This window comes from Cyprinodon tularosa, unplaced genomic scaffold (genome assembly GCF_016077235.1).
Source record: "Cyprinodon tularosa strain WSP-4 unplaced genomic scaffold, ASM1607723v1 ctg795, whole genome shotgun sequence".
NCBI lineage: Eukaryota > Metazoa > Chordata > Actinopteri > Cyprinodontiformes > Cyprinodontidae > Cyprinodon > Cyprinodon tularosa.
The window spans coordinates 287,984-306,618 of NW_024039557.1; the positions used below are offsets into that span (position 1 = coordinate 287,984).

At 39.1% G+C, this 18,635-nt stretch overlaps 1 protein-coding gene across 1 annotated transcript in view; it reads left to right on the top strand.

Moving 5' to 3' along the window:
• The window catches only part of LOC119773971 (kinesin-like protein KIF26A), a 66,030-nt gene that overhangs the window by 10,430 nt on the left and 36,965 nt on the right, over positions 1 to 18,635 (top strand). Inside the window, exons 2-5 of the mRNA XM_038271213.1 lie at positions 4,778 to 4,984; positions 11,281 to 11,374; positions 11,452 to 11,720; positions 16,226 to 16,409. Coding sequence (XP_038127141.1) covers positions 4,778 to 4,984; positions 11,281 to 11,374; positions 11,452 to 11,720; positions 16,226 to 16,409 — 754 coding nt within the window. The remainder of the gene's footprint in view (positions 1 to 4,777; positions 4,985 to 11,280; positions 11,375 to 11,451; positions 11,721 to 16,225; positions 16,410 to 18,635) is intronic.

Consider the following 18,635-nt stretch of genomic DNA (forward strand, 5'->3'; position numbering starts at 1 on the left):
ATTCATTCATTCATTTCCTTCCTTCCTTCATTCATTCATTCATTCATTCCCTTCTTCCTTCATTCATTCATTCCCTTCTTCGTTCATTCATGCATTAATTTATTCATTCCCTTCCTTCCTTCCTTCCTTCCTTCATTCCTTCATTCATTCATTCATTCATTCATTCATTCATTCCTTCATTTCCTTCCTTCCTTCCTTCGTTCATTCATTCCTTCATTCATTCATTCATTCATTCCTTCATTTCCTTCCTTCCTTCCTTCGTTCATTCATTCCTTCATTCATTCATTCCTTCATTCATTCATTCATTCATTCATTCATTCCTTCATTTCCTTCCTTCCTTCCTTCGTTCATTCATGCATTCATTTATTCATTCCCTTCGTTCATTCATGCATTCATTTATTCATTCCCTTCGTTCATTCATGCATTCATTCCCTTCCTTCATTCATTCATTCATTCATTCATTCCCTTCTTCCTTCATTCATTCATTCCCTTCTTCGTTCATTCATGCATTAATTTATTCATTCCCTTCCTTCCTTCCTTCCTTCCTTCCTTCCTTCCTTCCTTCCTTCCTTCCTTCCTTCCTTCCTTCCTTCCTCCATTTATTCATTCATTCATTCCTTCCTTAATTTATTCATTCATTCATTCATTCTCATTCCCTTCCTTCTTTCCTTTATTCCTTTCCTCCTTCCTTCCGTCCTTCCTTCCGTCTGTCCTTCCTTCTTTCCTTCATCCATTTAATCATTTATTTATTCATTCCTTCCTTCATTCATTCACTCATTCATTCCCTTCCTTTCTTCCTTCCTTCCTTCCTTCCTTCCTTCCTTCCTTCCTTCCTTCCTTCATTCATTTCCTTCCTTCCTTCATTCCTTCATTCATTCATTCCGTTCTTCGTTCATTCATGCATTCATTTATTCATTCCCTTCCTTCCTTCCTTCCTTCCTTCCTTCCTTCCTTCCTTCCTCCATTTATTCATTCATTCATTCCTTCCTTAATTTATTCATTCATTCATTCTCATTCCCTTCCTTCTTTCCTTTATTCCTTTCCTCCTTCCTTCCGTCCTTCCTTCCGTCCGTCCTTCCTTCTTTCCTTCATCCATTTATTCATTCATTCCTTCCTTCATTCATTCACTCATTCATTCCCTTCCTTCCTTCCTTCCTTCCTTCCTTCCTTCCTTCCTTCCTTCCTTCCTTCCTTCCTTCCTTCCTTCCTTCTCTATAAATCCTAATAAGGTCTTTCTTTGTACTAATCTGGAAAGGGACCCTTAAGGGTTGATGATGTAACATCTGGATGACCTCTGACCTCCTCTCCTTCTTAATTAATGTCTGCTGCTCCTTTTCTTCACTACAGTCCTTAACGAGCTTCACTAATTAAAACATGCTGCCTCTGTCACTTTGCTTATCATCAGACTGAGTTCCCCCCTTCCTTCATCTCGCCTCAGTCCTTCTCACCTGTAGTTACCATGGTAACAGCAGCATCCTCTAAATCAAGGCCGTCGGGTTTTGCAGAAGCTTTTTCAAAAACAGGATCAGGTCAGAGCTGAAGCAGCAGCAGCTCCTGATTCTGTCTGTTGACCCTCAGAGTTTAGCTGTTTCCTGACTGACAGGCTGATGATTCGCTCCGCCGGCTCGCGGCGACTCGTTTAAGGCAAGCGTCGTGTCTCAGATCGTTCTGGTTTAAACTTGACCTCCTGACCGCCGACTCAGCAGCTCCATGACAGGCCAATAAAACCAGGCAGGAAGCCACCACCTGACAGCCGGGCTGCAGCTCAAAAGCTCAGGCATTCCTCTTATCAACCCGCAAAAAATATGACCATTCAACTAATATCATCTTTGTCTTTAGCTAAAAAAACAAGTAAGATAATCATCCTTTTTGAAGAGTTAAAGTGTTTAATGGAAATAGTCCTCAGATTTTCACTCATCCCAGAATTTTTTCAAACTGTGAATTTATCTGGAGTCAATGAGCAAACGATTCATCATTTCTTTTCTGAAAAATTTATATTCCAAGGATTTTATTTCAGCTGAAAAACATTCAAACAGGAACAGTTTTGTTTCTGTGTAAATAATTTATTATTTTGAAAAGTAAAAGGCCAATAATCTTACTAAAAACAGATTAGTTTTTTAATGAAAAGTATCTTATTTCTAATATATTATTTCCAAACAGACCTTTCAGAATCAATGGAAGATATTTTTTTCATGATCCCATAAACAGAAAACATTCAAATAGATGAAAACATTCTCCTTTAAATATTAAGCTGAAATAAACTAAAATATCTGGGTCACATGCAAGGAAGTTAGACGCAAAGCAGAACACTTTAAAATAAATGTAAAAAACAAAAAATATTAAATTCAGATCAATTCAATTTTTTCTTATTAATCCAAAAGGGACAATAAATAAAACAAATTTAACTTTTTTCAGGGTTTGGTTGAGGTTTTCAGGACCCAAATGCAGAGGTGAGTTCTTGTAGTTTTAATGGAGTTATCACAGGTAACAGAGTCAGGATTCCAGAAATAAAACATGAAAATGCAAAACAATCCAGAACCATGGAGACATCTGGGAAAACGAGCACAAGGATCCGAGGAATAACGAGGAAGCAGCACTGAGGAACTCCACAGGGAGAGTATATATGGGAGACTGAACAAAGACAGGAATAATGAGCTAATTGGGAGCAGGTGAGAAGAGAGGAGTCTAGAAAGGAGCTAGAGAGAAACAGACCAACACAAGAGGGCAAGCAAGAAATACCGAAAAACTCAAATATAGCCTGAAAACACCAATAAAGCTAGAAAACAAAGAAAAACATGGATCAACGTTAAACTGAAAACTCACCGAAAACTTAACCGAACCAAGACCGTAACTTTGAGAAGCTTTTAAAGTCGTAGGGAAGTCATATTCAGAGTTCAAATCATTCTGGCTTAAACATGTAAATAAATGTACTCTTTATCAGACAATTTCTTTTTTTTTTATCCAGTCTTAAAATCTGTTTTTTTTTTCTTTCCGTTATCTTCTGCAGGCCAGTTAGTTCTACGTCAGCCTGAACACCTAAATTCGGCCAATCATGTATCAACGGTCATCTGTCAATCAAATGTTTTCGGTCATAGCATCTTGATTCATGTGTCGCAGCTAATATACGCAACGGTTGAAATCAGAATCCTTTCCTTTCCCATTGAGTTGCGTCCCAGTGTTCACGGGGATGGACGTCTGTGTCTTCAGCAGGCGTAGAGCTAACAGAACTGGCAGCGTTGCGAGGCAAGGGCTCAAACACGTACGGCTGGAAGCCTTCTACACCAAACCAAGCTTCTGCCGCCCTGGCGTCCTCTTCCACAACATCTTCGTCCCCGCTTTCCTCCTCTAAATAAAAAATGGATGACGGAGGAGACTCATCCACGACCTCCGACACTAAACTCTCCTCCTCTTGCATGTTTCCTCTGTCCATAGCGTTCCTTGACAGAGCCGTTTCTAAGGCTACATTCACACTGCAGCCTAAAGTGACCAATTCCGATTTTTTTGCCCATATGTGACCTGTATCTGATCTTTTTATGACAGTCTGAACAACACAGATCGGATTTTTTCAAATGCGACCCAGGCCACTTGGATATGTGGTCCTGAATCCGATACGTATCTGATATTTTCAAATGCGACCTGTGTACGGCCAGGTGGCATTCATCCAACCTACACGTCATTGATACTTGACAAATGTTACTAAACGTTACTAATCTGCGTCCTACTAAGCGGAGGCGAGAAAAACTAACCACCATGGCGGAAGATAACACAGAGAGCAGTCAATGGAGAGAAAGTGACGTTGCTGACTTAATTCATATTTGGAAAGATAGCTCGATTCAGACCAAACCGGAACCTGGCTCTCTTTCTTTTTGATCTTCTTAAAAAGATTTTGTTCGTATTGTGCCTGCTCCTGTTGGAGAAGAACTAAAAGAACGCAATATACGCTGCGGTATTACGAGTCATGTTTACTTCCGCAAACACTTGCTACATGTGACGTCGGTTGAACGCTTTCAGTTCACACAGTAGATCACATACAGGTCGCATATACTTGGAAGTATGAACGGACACGCAAAAAAATCCGATTTCACAAAAAAATCGGAATTGAGCATTAAGGCCTGCAGTGTGAACGTAGCCTAAGTCACCAATTTAGTGCTACTTGGTCCCAATGGAATTTCCCATTGGGAACCTGCTAGCACTAAGATGCTCACTGGTTAGCAACATGCTTCCGACAAACCGGCCACAACCAAACTTGCTTGCGAACCATCCTCCATAACAACCCCGCCCCCTTGATAATCGACTAATCACATTCATTTTATTTACTCGCGTAAAGTCGGGCACCACTCGGGAGAATTCGGAAATGCAACGGTTGGAACGGCCCCTTCCCTACGACTTTAAAGAAGAAAAGTTTTTTTTTTTTTTTTCTAAATTCTTATTGTGTTTTTTAAAAGATCATCTATTTCTAAATGTTGAATTATCAGAACCGACCTGATATGTGCTTGATTATACCTTCAGTTTATCTATCAGCGTCTTTGATGCTGACTCATCATCATCCCTTTTCTCACCTCATAAAGAAAGTTTGAGGTCTGCTGATGGTCGGCTACCTTCGCTAAGACACCTTTACTGTCGTCCTTTTGGAATTTTATTGATCCAGATTCGTTCTAGATTCATATAAATCACTAAATCTTCAGTAGATTTGTTGTATTCTAAATGTTTTAGGATAAATCAAAGTTCTTTCCTTAATCTTACCTACCTATATCTGGTTCCTCCTCTCCGTCCTCAGGTCCGGGTGATGGTGCGAATCTGCTCGTCCGACAGCTGCGAGTCCTCCGAGTCCATGTCCTTCCTGAAGGTGGACGGCAGGAAAAAGCAGCTGACTCTGATCGAAACCTCCAACGGCGGGAACTCAGCGTCCTGTCAGAGACGATCGTCTGCCTCGGCACCAAAGACCTTCACCTTTGACGCCGTCTTTACTCAGGATGCCTCACAGGTGGGGGAAACCTCTAAAACTTCCCTTCATTTCCAAACAACAGAATCTACGGAAGAAGATTAGGGCCACTAAAAAGTTTTAAATATTATAACTTTTTCTCAGAATTCAGATTTTTTTTCTTAGAATTCTGACTGAATTCTGACAGCTAACAGACATGTTAGCATCAAGCTGTAGCCATGTCTGTTTTAGAGACTAAACCAGCCATGGGCGTAGGTTTGCATAGGGATCATAGGGACATGTCCCTACCAAAATTTTGGACCGACCTATTTGTCCCCACCAATAATTCGATTTGAATAAAATGTTTACAATTTACAATTTAGCGTTCTTTCTGAGTACTGCCCGGTCTTTCCTGTCCCAGCTCCACTCTCATTGGTTGTTCTGCCTCAAGTTCCGCCTTTCTTTCTTCCTGATTGGCTGTTTTCTAGTCTGTATGCCTGTGTGCGTGCTTGAAGCACGAAATAAGAATTTTATTCACCTAGTTTCTTCAATTTATATTAGGCTATGAAACTAGTCCTAATGAAAACAAAAAAAACTTAATTCTATCTACACTAAAACAGGTGAAAGCTGCTGATTGCTGATTCTTAGAAAATGTGAGGGTTTCTCTTTTAACAATAATTCATTGCAATTACTGTTTTCATTTTATGAAAATACCCTTTGAGGCAGTTCAGCTATAAATAGCATCTGTTACAACACGAGATGGTGTAATATTTTCTTTTAATAATTGTTAAAAGTAATTTTATATTGGAATAAATTTAGTCCCATTATCAGTGTCGTGTTTTGTAGGTGATGCCACTAAATGTAAATAAAATAAATGTATTTGCAGTCCCTTCAATGTGTTAATTCTGCGTTGGTTCGTGATTATGGAGGATAAAAAGTGCCAAAGTTAAATAAATAAATACAGCATTAAATAAATTATTAAATGTGTCAATAATTAATTAAATGTGGAATTAAATAAATAAATGTGTCATTCATTAATTAAAACCATGTCACTAATATAAAGTGCCACAATTAAATAAATAAATACAGCGATAAACAATTAATTGAATGTGTAATTCATTAAATAAATATAGAATTAAATATATAAATGTGTCATTAATTTAATAAAATACGTCTTCATTTTATTTAAAAAATATAAAAGAATCTGTCAAACTCACCCATCAAAGTTAGGGGGCGGGTATCTAACACCTGATTGGTCACCCTGCACTTTAAGGCGAAGCAAATTGATTACAGAGACTCGATTCGCGTTAACCCCGCCCCCTAACTTTGATGGGTCAGTTTGACAGATTCTTTTAATGGTTTCGATGCACTGCGACACAGGACCATGAAATAATTAAATGCATACTGAAATAATTATATATATTTTTTTAATAAAATGAAGACGTATTTTATTAAATTAATGACACATTTATATATTTAATTCCTTATTTATTTAATGAATTACACATTTAACTAATTGTTTATCGCTGGATTTATTTATTTAATTGTGGCACTTTATATTAGTGACGTGGTTTTAATTAATGAATGACACATTTATTTATTTAATTCCACATTTAATTAATTATTGACACATTTAATTATTTATTTAATGCTGTATTTATTTATCTAATTTTGGCACTTTTTATCCTCCATACATGATACAGAGAGAGTATTTAATCAGGTGTGTTTCACCTGTTTACCTTTGCACAGTTTTGTATCTTCAAAAGAAAATACAGGATAAATTCACATATAACGGGCATATTTAGACCTGGTTAAACTGGCACATATTTGCCTACTTCTTAGTCACCGGTAAGTTTAAATGCAAACCTTTTCGAAGTGAAAAAAAAGTCCTAATTCCACATTGATCAGACCAGGTGAGCTTCAGTCATTGATAAACAACATCTAGTGTGTGTAGTGCTTATAAAATTAGTATATGCAGGAAACCTGTTGTGCACATGAAACTATTTGCCATGGCTTTAACAGTAGGAACTCTGTGTTTAGGAACTCGTTTTTTTTCATTGGTGGTTCAGTGGTAGAATTCTCGCCTGCCACGCGGGGGCCAGTCGCGTAAATGTGTAAAACGCTGACAGGCTGAAAAAATTTGATGTGGGTTCAAATCCCGGTCTTGGTATGGACCTATATTGATTAACCTAACCTTTTCTGTTTGTTATGAGGCCGGGTTCATTTCCCGGCCAATGCACCATTTATGGAAGCTCATTGGTAGAATTTCCTTATGACAGAAAGAAGGCCACGATTCACACCATTTTATCATCCGGAGGGGGGACACTTTTAATTACAAACCGAATTCATACAGCTGTCTTAAACACTTCATACATCCAGCAACGCATTGTCAAAAATCCTGTTGTCCCCCAACCTTCAGTCGATCTCAAGCTGCATTTATAGTTTCCACATCGCATTAGGTAACTGCACATGCACAGGATATCATGTCGAAAGCTTACTGTAATTCACGTGGGCTGGTCTGCGTCAAAGTCACTCCGACCCTCAAAGAATGTTTATACAGATGTTCTCTGTTTTGCCAAACCTCCTCATACATCATCTAATTGCGTATGAATAAGGCATTAGGGACTTTATTATTGCTAAGACTCATACTGTACTTGAACTTCAACATGTACTGTTTTGTTGCTAAGTAAGTGTAGGGCCATGTGTACGGATATATTCTGATTCTGATCTGATATAAGACAATAAAACTGCTTCTACAAAATGTAGCAAGAAATGCTGCTTTTCTCTTTAAACGAAATGCCCCCTGATGCTCACGCCAAGCATTAAAAAAGCATGCATATTTTTGCATAGGTAAAATTATATTAATGAAACTTAGGACCCATAGTGTCCATACCAAAGTGGAAATCAAACCTACGCCCTTGAAACCAGCTCTCTTGTTTTAATCACCTTCTGCTCTTCCATTAATGAAATTGCATCACTGGGGACCCTTTGAACACATAAAAAGTCGTCTTATTCCATCATTTTCCACCAATTCCTCCAAAACAATTAAAATCTTTGTCAGTGAGTGCTCTCACATCTCTTCCCTTCGGGATGCCCTTTAAGATTAAGATCCAAAATTCTGAGATTAAAGTCAGAATTCCGACTTTTTTCCCATATTAAACTGAAATAATATATAAAAATCAGTTTGTTTGTTTTTTTCAATAGTCCTAATCCTCTTCCGTAAGAATCTGAGCATGACTTGATTGATTTGTTAACATTTAGATGTTTTTGTTTTTGGTGTGGGAAACTTTTAAGGATGCTCTAGAGTATCTGAATGTTGAAAACAGGAAGTGGAAATCTAAATGTAGGGCACAGAGCTGCAGTTTGAGCTCTTCATCATGGCTACAGCAGCCTGTTTATCCCTCAGAGACAGACGACAGCAGAAGATGCAGATCGAGGCCTGACTGATGTGACGTCTGATGTGAAGCTGCTGTGAGGAGCCGTCAGGAAGCAGCAGATAAATTTATCATACCTTTCATGCTGTTGAACATTGTGACTTTTTCACCTTTCCTCCCGGCGACAAGATCCATGCATATTAGACAGGCATAAAAAACACAAGCGCTGCATTGAATGATGACATAAACTAAACGAGAAAGCTAAATAATCCAATAGAGCTCAGCTGAAGCTCTGATTCCCAGCATGCAACATGTCAAACATCATGATGTTTCACAATCTGAACTCAAAACCACCTCGGAAAACCCAAAAAAAACAAGTTTATCCAAAGAAACTCTGGATTTCATTAACTTTGGTGAATTCAATTCAGTTTATTTCTATAGCGCCAATTCAGAACACAGTCTAGGGTGACTAGATGTCCTCTTTTTCCTGGACATGTCCTACTTTTCAGACCTAAAAAAATGTCCTGGGGGAATTTAAAAATCGTTCAGGATTTTGGTCGACTACAGAGCAACACGTAGTCGAAACAGGGAGCCAGTGAGGGACGGAGCGACCGAACCTGACTCTATTTTGTTGGTTTCAAAATAAAAAAAAGGACAAATGAAAGAATGACAGTTGGATTCTGAAGGTGCCTTGCTCCAGGGCACATGTACGCCTTATTTTGATAGGATTTGATGTTTAAAATTCAACCTGAATTCCTAGTCGGGTTATTTCAGCTGCAAAACAACGTTATTATAAAACAGAATTTATCCTAAGAAAACGTATCAGGACTCGAGTTTGTGACTCGTACTCGAGTCGCACTTAAGTTGCATATTTAATGACTTCAGATTCGACTGAGACTCGTGATTCCGACTTGTGAACAATATTTTATTTCTAAGTGTTTTTTGTTTTATTAACTTGACTGATCACAGCAGAGGTAAAAAAAAAAAAAAAAAACGGCAGAGGGGCTGTCAAACTGACATCGCTACGTGACATATACGCCCGCGCGCCCGCTGCTAAAACTATAACTTTATGCTCTAAATTTAAAGTATTTATATAATCCCTTTATATGCTTCTATTTATTATTACTATTTGTACTTTTATTTATTTACTTTTTATTTTTTTATTTTGCTCTAACCCCTGGTGATTGTTCATTGCAAATTGTTTATTTTTCTGTATTGTTAAACGTTTTCTAAAAAAGTTTATTAGAAAAAAAAAAGACAAAGAAAAGAAATATGCCGCTTGTACGGAAGAGGATTAGGGCCACTGAAAAAAAAAACTAAAAGTTAACTGATTTTTACATTTTATATCAGTTTAACATGGGAAAAAGTCAGAATTCTGACTTTTTTCTCAGAATTCTGACTTTAATCTCAGAATTCTGACCTTTTTTCTCAGAATTCTGACTTTTTTCTCAGAATTCTGACTTTAATCTCAGAATTCTGAGAAAAAAAGTCAGAATTCTGAGATTAAAGTCAGAATTCTGACTTTTTTTCCTCAGAATTCTGAGATTAAAGTCAGAATTCTGACTTTTTTCTCATAATTCTGACTTTTTTCTCATAATTCTGACTTTTTTTCTCAGAATTCTGAGATTAAAGTCATAATTCTGACTGAATTCTGACAATAAAAACTGTCAGAATTCTGAGATTAAAGTCAGAATTCTGAGATTAAAGTCAGAATTCTAACTTTTTTTCTCAGAATTCTGACTTTAATCTCAGAATTCTGCTTATTTTCCCATACTAAACTGAAATAAAATGTAAAAATCAGTTAACTTTTTTTTTTTTTTTTCCACTGGCCCTAATCCTCTTCCGTACGCTTGTTATTTGCTTTGCCTGTGTTGTTTTTTATCTTGTACTTCCTTTATGTTTTAATGTATCATTTTCCTAGTATTGTCAAAGTCCTGAATAAAATAATAAAAAAAATAAAAAAATAAAAAAATATGCCCGCGCGCCCGTGCGCATGCATGCATGATTAACAAGCCACGCTTTAAAAACTTCATGGCAGTCGTAGAGGAGAAATATGTTGTGAATAATGTTGTGAATTGGCGCTAAATAAATAAACTGAATTGAATTTAAAATACTGCCCGCCAAGTCGGTTCTGTCTGTTCCAGGGCATTAAGTCACAAAAAGTTATTGCCACAATGTTTCTTTTATGAAAGAATGTTTATCATCCTGGTATTTATTTAGGCTTTTTCTTTATCTGTTGTAGTTGCTAACTTCATATGTATTAATAAAAAGCAGGATTGTGATTGTTTTTTTTTTTCCACAGCCCTCATTTTCACTTAAAAATAAAAGAGCAGACATTTACTCCTAAAACTACCCTTGATTTAAATAGGTTAATTTGATAATTTGTCAATGGAATGAGTATTTTTACCCTTAAAATAAGATAATTAGATAATATGCACTTGAAATAAGACAATAAAATTGTGTTTTCTTATTTTAAACCTACATTGTCTTGTTCCATTGGCAAAATGTCTCTTTAATCTCCTTAATTTAAGAACAATTGCACTTATTTTAAGAAAAAATGACTTATCTAGATTTTTTTCCAGTGTAACCACAAATGTCAGGTAAATACTGTAAGAAAATTGTTGTTTTTGAAAGAAAAAAGAATAAATATGCAAAATTTAACTGGAAAAAAATTAGCGTGTGCTTTTTTTAATTGTATTTTTCATTTACCAGTTTAAGATAATGATCATTCCATAGATATAATAGTGACCTTTAAGCTACACCGTCTCAGTGACGGAGATGAAAACACAAGGAGAAACAAGCAAGCACGAAAATTATTGCACTTATTTTAATTAATCAAGTGATTAGAATTTATTGTGCGATCAATTGATAATTGCGACAGGCCTTCTCAAGACTTGGACTTGCAAAAAATGACGTGTGAACATGTCTGTTTGAATGTGAGTGAAATAGCCTCCTGGGGCGTCACCTGTCTCTGGCTCCTGATAGGCTGAGGTGTGTTCGGGGACGGTGGCTGAGGTCATCCAGTCGGTGGTGAATGGAGCCGATGGCTGCATCTTCTGCTACGGACACGCCAACCTGGGTGGGTACTGCCCTCCGTTCTTTCACACAAACACAGAACATCTCAGGTAATTTCTGCATTGACTCCGCCCCCTGCAGGGAAGACGTACACCATGATTGGACGGGACTGCTCCACACAGAGTCTGGGCGTGGCCCCCACAGCCATCTCCTGGCTCTTCAAGGTGATCGAGGAGCGCAGAGAGAAATCCGGGGCCCGGTTCTCTGTCAGAGTGTCGGCGGTGGAGATCTCCGGTCGGGAGGAAACGCTCACTGATCTCCTGACTGAGCTCTCTTCCTCGGGAGGGGCCCAGCAGGAGGCCCCGGGGCCAGCCGTGTCCTTGAGGGAAGATCCTGTTTGTGGTTCCCAGGTACAGATAAAAGGAGGGAGGAACCTTTTTAATTTAGGAGGGATGTAGCAGTCTCTAAAATACCTTTAAGAAGCTTCACACGGCTTTATGATTTTAAGATTTTATTTAAGTTGATAAAGTTAAAACACCGTTTGATGAGCAGACTGACACCCCGGTTCAGCACCGATGCATCTATGAACATGTAGACTGAGTTATTTACTGCCACAGGTAGGAGTTTCAGCCGGGTATGATTTAGGGAGGGCCGAAATTGGCTGAAATTAGGACCGGCCCACCAGGCAAACGCCCGGTATCACAGATTAGCAGTCTGAGCCTGCATGTGACCCAAAGCGACGCTTTAAATCAGTCTAAACTCCTCTTAAATATGAAAGCTAACAATGCGCAGTTTCTGACCGATCCATTGAATGTATCTGTTGGGTTTTTAATCCAGAGAAATGTGAGTTTAAAAGATTAAAAGGAAAAGATCAACACAGAGACAGGGTTTTGTGACGTCAGTGTGTGCCGGGTGGAGAGAAGATCCTGGCTTGGAAAGCCATCACCTTCTCCCACAGATCCCTTCATGGCCAAGCCTTTTATTAACAGTTTACAACATCAAACAGGCGGGCCTAAAACAGAAGAGCCAGTAATCATTGTCTGGGAGGATGCAGGTAACAAGATAGTGTGAATTGACCAACTGGCTGGATGGAAGTCACACATCCGTGTGATTCTGCCTCATGACCTACAGGAGGTCATAAAAGTTTATGACCCTTCTGGTTGAAACACAGGATAGTGATCACTCTAACATTTCCCTCCTCTTATGCATAAAAACATCAGCATATAGCACTTCTAAAAAGATTTTCACTACATACATCATGAATGCATTGCAGATAGGGAATTCAGTAATCAAAGTTTAATATGCAAAACACAACAATATTAAAAGGAAAATTCAAGCACAAAGGTAAAAAAGAATGTAAAAACTTTAAAAATAATCTGTCCCTTGAGTAGGCAAAAACTCTCCAATAGAGAAAAAATTCCTACCCAGCCCCTCCCGAGGAGGCGACCATTATCCCTGTAAAAGATTACATAACTTCATCATCATCATTATCTTCATCAGCATCTCGGCGGAGTTGAGCATAATTGATAGCTGAATATTGGATTAGAGTGGTTCCTATCATTTTCTGAAACATTGATTGCAGGCATGGTATTAAGCAACAAATAAAAAGGAAAAATATGATTAACAATCCTATAAATGGTAAAGCTATCTTCATCAGTACCTGCCACCATGATCCCATGGTGAACCAAACTGTCCATGGTGCTGGAACTGCACCGGAAGTGTGACGGTTAACATACCTCTTTAGATCTTTCAATTCATATTGTATTCATAGAAGTAGGAATATGAGTATAAACATAACAGTCTGTTTTGTTCAAATCTTCAGCAACATGTTTTGCATGTTGCCACCACATCTTGGCACTGTAGGATGACTTGCTGTGGATCCATCAAAAATCATCCTGCTCTTCCTTTGTTTCAGACAGTCAGTTTGAGTTCCTAGGAACACCGGTCCAACAGTCATCACCGGGCAGCAAAACCACTTTGGTTTTTCAGATCTTTGCCAGTCCGTCCAAGGAAACACCCACTAACCGGACTCTAAAAGACTGGGTTAGGTTGTTCACTTCACCAGCGTTGAGACGAGTGGTCCTAAAAAAAAAAAAACCCCTTTGAAGCTGGACTTCACCACAGATCTATACCTTAGTCGTGGGGTCCCTGTGAAAGTAACTGGGCTTTTTTGCTGTGGAAAGTTTTTAATCAGTTTACAATGACTCTGGTGGATCCAAGTGTCTCTCTCCTGGATTTTCACGGCAGTGGGGGTTGTTAGTTGCACTATGTAGGGTCCTTCCCACCTCGGAGCTTTCCAAGTTTTCCTTTTGATGATTTTAATCAGCACTCGGTCTCCAGGCTTCAGGCCTTCCTGTGGGGAAACAAAAGGAGCACTAGGCAGATTACATGTTTTCCGAACAGTTTTGTCGCTGAAAAGCTTCAGCATCCACTTAGTTAGCGGGTCAATGTCATCTTGTTCGTTTTCTGCCCATGGCTTTCCTGTTTCTGCCATGAATTTTCTCAATCTATTTTTAACATCCTCGAACCATTTAACTGGGTTCTGTCTGGCTGGAGGTAAACCTCGACAGGCAGTCTGCATCTCTGCATCTGTCCATGGCCCACACACAAGAACAGTGGGTCCACAATCCAGTGGGTCACCATCTTGGGGTCCCGTGCGCTGACCACAATGAGGGTTGGCCACCTCCAACACCGGAAAAGCACATGCACCCCCCCAGGATCTTGGTCCTGTTCTTGTTTTTTTAATTCAGCCAATCTTGGATAAATAGGGGCAGATGGGCCCCTTCCACAAGCCTCCACTTGATAATCATCCCTGTAACACTTCGAATCAAGCTTCACATCCCCCCCTGATTTTCTTAATTCATGCTCACAAGGGTCAGGGGCACTGAGTTCCATACCATCCACAGAGGACGACACGGACAGGGGGCCTGCTCCTGCTCCTCCAATATCACCACACGATGGTGGGGCTACTGGAGGAGGAACAGCGGCATGGCTGTGTTCATATTCACCGTGATGGGGTTTATCTCCACCTTCCTGCGCAGCTGATGGCGCTGCTTGAACCCCATCACCCCCTTGAATTTGATTAGGGTCAGGATATTGAGGAAGCATACAGGATACAGCAGTTTCTTCATCAGCTTTAACTTTTACAGCAGCAATTGTAGCTGTCTTTCTATCCTTCTTCTGTTGTATTTGGCTTTCCCTATTTTTTGCTTGCATAATCCACTTATTTAACTCTTCTAATTCTTTTCTGTATTTAGCTTGTTTTCTTTTTGATTTATACACCAACTTCATCTCCACCTTCTGCTGAATCTTTGTCAGCGGCTCAACTCTCAACTTTCCATCCCAGCCCTCCTTCTCAATCCACTTTCTGGCAAACTCTGGGTCACCACCACAACACGCCACCATCCATCTAACATCATCTGGCATTTCCTTCTTACTACTACCTTGTCCCATTTTTAAAGAATTTAGTCCAGTACACAGCGGTTCGATTGTTTCCTCACACACTTTCACACAGTCACACACACCTAAGGCCTAATATTTTTTATTTTTTAACCAACATAGAGTCCCAGACTCGAATGCACAGAATACCCAGGTCCCAGACTTGTAAACAAAACTTGGTTTCGTCAAATATTCTTGCAACTACAACTAGTTATAGCTTTCACATGGTCCCAGACCAGCTTTTAATAAAAAACCTTAGGCGTACCGTTTCTGTGCAGATCAGTCCTCAGCTTGAGTCGTCACCAGGATGTCCAGGGCAGGGCTGGACCAACCTATTGGCTCTGTCCGGCAAAGGGTGGACGGCTGTCGATAGTTTCTTGGCCTTGGTCCCGCACGGTCCTGGACAATTGGATCTTGACTCCCGGAGTTTCGGCACCAAAAATGTTGGGTTTTTAATCCAGAGAAATGTGAGTTTAAAAGATTAAAAGGAAAAGATCAACACAGAGACAGGGTTTTGTGACGTCAGTGTGTGCCGGGTGGAGAGAAGATCCTGGCTTGGAAAGCCATCACCTTCTCCCACAGATCCCTTCATGGCCAAGCCTTTTATTAACAGTTTACAACATCAAACAGGCGGGCCTAAAACAGAAGAGCCAGTAATCATTGTCTGGGAGGATGCAGGTAACAAGATAGTGTGAATTGACCAACTGGCTGGATGGAAGTCACACATCCGTGTGATTCTGCCTCATGACCTACAGGAGGTCATAAAAGTTTATGACCCTTCTGGTTGAAACACAGGATAGTTATCACTCTAACAGTATCGCTGTCATGACAGACAAAAAAACAATAAAAAAACATAAAATGTCTAAAACTCATGGTGACATTGTGTTTCACTGAGACCTCAAGGACATTTTGTGTGGAGTCGCCTTTAAACTTACTGGGTTCTGCTTTTCTTTCTCCTCCCTCCACTTTTCTCTTTGACCTCCTCTTCACCTCCTGGGACTCCATCTCTTTCTGAAACTGTCCAATTAGTTTTGATCTTCCTTTTTACAGTTTCACCCTCTTTTATCTCCCCGGGTTCCTTCAGTCTGCCACATTTTATCTCCGTTCACTTTAATTTTCTTCTTCTTCTGTCACCGCGCTCTTTTCTCCACTCGTAGAGGCGTCCTTATTTTATCAAACCCCATTCTGTCTCATTTGGTCTTTTATCTCTCAGAGGTGGGGGAGGGCATTCGGCATCGAGTCGTAGATGGCTGGAAGATTCAGACGTGAAGTTTTAAAACTTAATTTCATCCAGAGTTCAGTTAAAGTCAGGTGTTGTTTAAAGATGGAGGAATCAGAGCAGAAAGAAGAAATGTTTAACCTGAATTCTATGTTTTAACATCCTTATTCCACAGTTTTATACTCTATTAATATAAGGAATATTCTAAATCTGCATTTTAAAGCTCTCTGTGTTTTAATTTCTTCGTCTTTCCATCAGCTTCAGAACCAGACGGAGCTCCGGGCCTCCAGCGCCGAGCGAGCGGCGTTCTTTTTGGACGCTGCTCTGGCAGAGAGGAGGAGCAGCCGGACCCCCGACGACCAAGACGCCCGAAGAAACTCACACTTCCTGTTTACGCTTCACCTCTACCAGGAGAGGGCGGACAAGAGCAACAAGGCAACAGGTTCGTGTCAAAAATCAGTCGATGATCTATTTATCTGAGCGTCAGAATCACAACTCCTGCATAAATGATCTAAAATATCAGGAATTTCTATTTAAAAAACAGGATCTTTCTTTTACTACTGGATGCATAGCGATACTTGGATCAAGTCTTCGCTGATTCCATATTATTTCTTTTTGACCAGGTTTTTTTTTTTTTTTTTTTAATCTGCTGTTTTTTTGCTCTTCAAATCAGGGTGGCAACTTTTTCAGAACTAGTTACGATCATTTCCTTTAGTTTTCTTAGGTTATGTTAAGGAAGAAAATATTCTAAAATAGTTACCTTTGGAAAAAAGTTTGGCTCTCTCTCTTCCTCTGTATCCCAGGTCCTCTCGGCGAGTTGCGTGTGGCCTCAGGGAAACCTGCAATGCGTGTTGACGTCATAGAATTACAGAGTTTAATCTATTATAAGACAATGCATAAACTTAGAAATAAGACAATGCACAAACTTACACCAGAAACTGCAGAACAACGGAGACATACATTCATTTACCTGACATAAATGGAGAGAAGGAAAGAAAGCAAAGACATACAAAGACATCTTTGGAGAGTTGCAAGAGCAAATCCGATTTGTTACTTCTGTGTAAAAAGTTTTATCCTCTTGTATTTAATTTATTCAAATAAGGCTGGCTTTTGCTCCTCCAACCAGGAGCTATCTCTGACACTCAGAAAAACTTAAAACTTCCCCTAATTTACGGCCTGGCGTCCAGGAATTCTAAGATCATCTGGCTAAGGAAAACATAAGATAAGATTTCACAGAATAGCTGTGGAATGCGGGGCCTCTTCCTGCCATAAATTCTCAGGAACAAATTTAAATTCTATAATTTGGTTCAAGGAAAGGTTATCTTCACAAACTTGTTCAAAATTAAGAAATATGTTCAACATGAGAGTGCTCAACATACCTTTTACACATGCCATAAGATTAACTGTATTAAAAACTAAAAATAATCATTTTTCTTTAACAGTTATTGCACAACGTTCTAATGTGTCAAACTTACTCCACACATGATGCTTCGACCTCCTTACTTAAGAATTGCACTGAAAAAAACATGTAGATATAAGTAAAAATGTCTTAAATTAAGTGTAATTAGATGATATGCCAATGGAATGAGAATTTTTTACTCTTAAATAAGATTAATAGAAAATATGCACTTTAAATAAGAGAATGTAATTGTGTTTTCTTATTTTAAATCTAAATGATCTTGTTCCATTGGCAAAATGTCTCTTTTATCTCCTCAATCCAAGAACAAATGCACTTATTTTAAGAAAAAATTACTCATCTAGATTTCCATTTTTTTTAAGTGTAGAAAAATGTTTTAACAGCCTTGGATGAAAAAAAATATATATTTAATTCACAGATTTGAGGCCTTTTTAACTGACTGTAGATCCAAACTGTAAATCTGACTTTAGTTGTTGTTTTTTCCAATAATGGCTTCTTCATTGCTGATTGGCCTTAAAGTCTGAGAGAGAGTTCAATCTAATCCCTGTTGTTAACATAAATATCAAATTTATTTTAAGTTAGAAATTTAAAGAAAACAAAAAACATCCAAAGGTTTTCTAGTATTTAAGCAGATTCAGAAAATAGGTTTTATTAGGCCTTATGTATAAATATACACTCACCGGCCACTTTATTAGGTACCCCATGCTAGTAACGGGTTGGACCCCCTTTTGCCTCCAGAACTGCCTCAATTCTTGGTGGCATAGATTCAACAAGGTGCTGGAAGCATTCCTCAGGGAGTTTGGTCCATATTAACATGATGGCATCACACAGTTGCCGCAGATTTGTCGGCTGCACATCCATGATGCGAATCTCCCGTTCCACCACATCCCAAAGATGCTCTATTGGATTGAGATCTGGTGACTGTGGAGGCCATTTGAGTACAGTGAACTCATTGTCATGTTCAAGAAACCAGTCTGAGATGATTCCAGCTTTATGACATGGCGCATTATCCTGCTGAAAGTAGCCATCAGAAGTTGGGTACATTGTGGTCATAAAGGGATGGACATGGTCAGCAACAATACTCAGGTAGGCTGTGGCGTTACAATGATGCTCAATTGGTACCAAGGGGCCCAAAGAGTGCCAAGAAAATATTCCCCACACCATGACACCACCACCACCAGCCTGAACCGTTGATACAAGGCAGGATGGATCCATGCTTTCATGTTGTAGACGCCAAATTCTGACCCTACC